This window comes from Mya arenaria, chromosome 8, assembly GCF_026914265.1.
Source record: "Mya arenaria isolate MELC-2E11 chromosome 8, ASM2691426v1".
NCBI classification, from domain to species: domain Eukaryota; kingdom Metazoa; phylum Mollusca; class Bivalvia; order Myida; family Myidae; genus Mya; species Mya arenaria.
Window position 1 is genome coordinate 24,503,150 of NC_069129.1, and position 1,140 is coordinate 24,504,289.

General features: G+C 32.7%; 1 protein-coding gene across 1 annotated transcript in view; it reads right to left on the reverse strand.

Moving 5' to 3' along the window:
- Positions 1–424, reverse strand: part of LOC128244079 (uncharacterized) — an 8,558-nt gene extending 8,134 nt beyond the window's left edge. The window contains exons 1-2 of the mRNA XM_052962096.1: positions 346–424; positions 103–130 (exon numbers count right to left, since the gene is read on the reverse strand). Of these exons, the coding sequence (XP_052818056.1) occupies positions 103–130; positions 346–424 (107 nt within the window). The remainder of the gene's footprint in view (positions 1–102; positions 131–345) is intronic.
- Between the last annotated feature and the right edge of the window lie 716 nt (positions 425–1,140).

The window sequence follows — 1,140 nt, forward strand, 5'->3', positions numbered from 1 at the left end:
CAAACAATAACAAAGCTTTGAACAATCGGCTTAATTTATATAATTCAGTCATCTATTTTTAATCGTTATTGTTGTATTTATCTAGTAGATAATGTTCTTTACCTGTTGGGGTTCCTTGCATCTTGGATACCTGAAAGGTTTTTATATTTTTTCTGCGGCACTAGCGATTTGTCTCCCCTATAACTCGATCTATACGTTGACTGTGGGACGACGGGCAAAATGTCTACTGCAGCACTCATATCTAATTTTTCGAACCCATTTAATTGTCTAAAATTTAAATATAAAGGCTGAACATGTTTTACTTCATTTGTAAAGCCGTCGTAGTTATCATAAACATTCAGCTACTCTGTTGCTTGGCGTGAACGTCAGAATCGTCATCTTTGACGTCAATTTGAGGGTCAGCGTGGTAACCGTTAAACGTCATGTTTTTGCCAGTAGCAGAAGTCTGTTCAATAACCTCAGGTACATAACGTCATCTCTTGAAATATCAAAGAGTTAAGTATGCATTGCAACTTAAAATTTTCTTGTTATCGGACACCGAGCTACATGTGCACTCGCCGTCACTGCTATTTAAATTGTGTCGAAAAATACCGATTGCAGCGGTGCGAGGTGATACAGGAATCCAGTGGATTTCACGTGAAATCCACTCAAAACGTGAAATCCACTCAGAACTCAGTTATTTTAATTAATAATTTATTTTTTTTGTATACATATTAGAAAGTGCCTCATGAAGGGTTTATATTTCAAATTTTATTGAAATTGGTCAAAAAATAAAGAAGTTAGAGCAATTTTTCATTTTTTTCCAAAAATAGATCGGAAATCGAGGTGAAATCCAGATTCCGATAGGTGAAATCCACTCATAACTCATTAATTTTAATAAATAATTTTCTGTTTTTGTATAATTATTAGAAAGTGCCTCATAAAGGGTTTATATTTCAAATTTTATTGAAATTGGTCAAAAAATGAAGAAGTTAGAGCAATTTTTCGAAAATAGATCGGAAATCGAGGTGAAATCCAGTTTTCGAGAAGTGAAATCCACTCATAACTCAATAATTTTAATAAATAATTTTCTGTTTTTGTATAATTATTAGAAAGTGCCTCATGAAGGGTTTATATTTCAAATTTTATTGAAATTGGTCA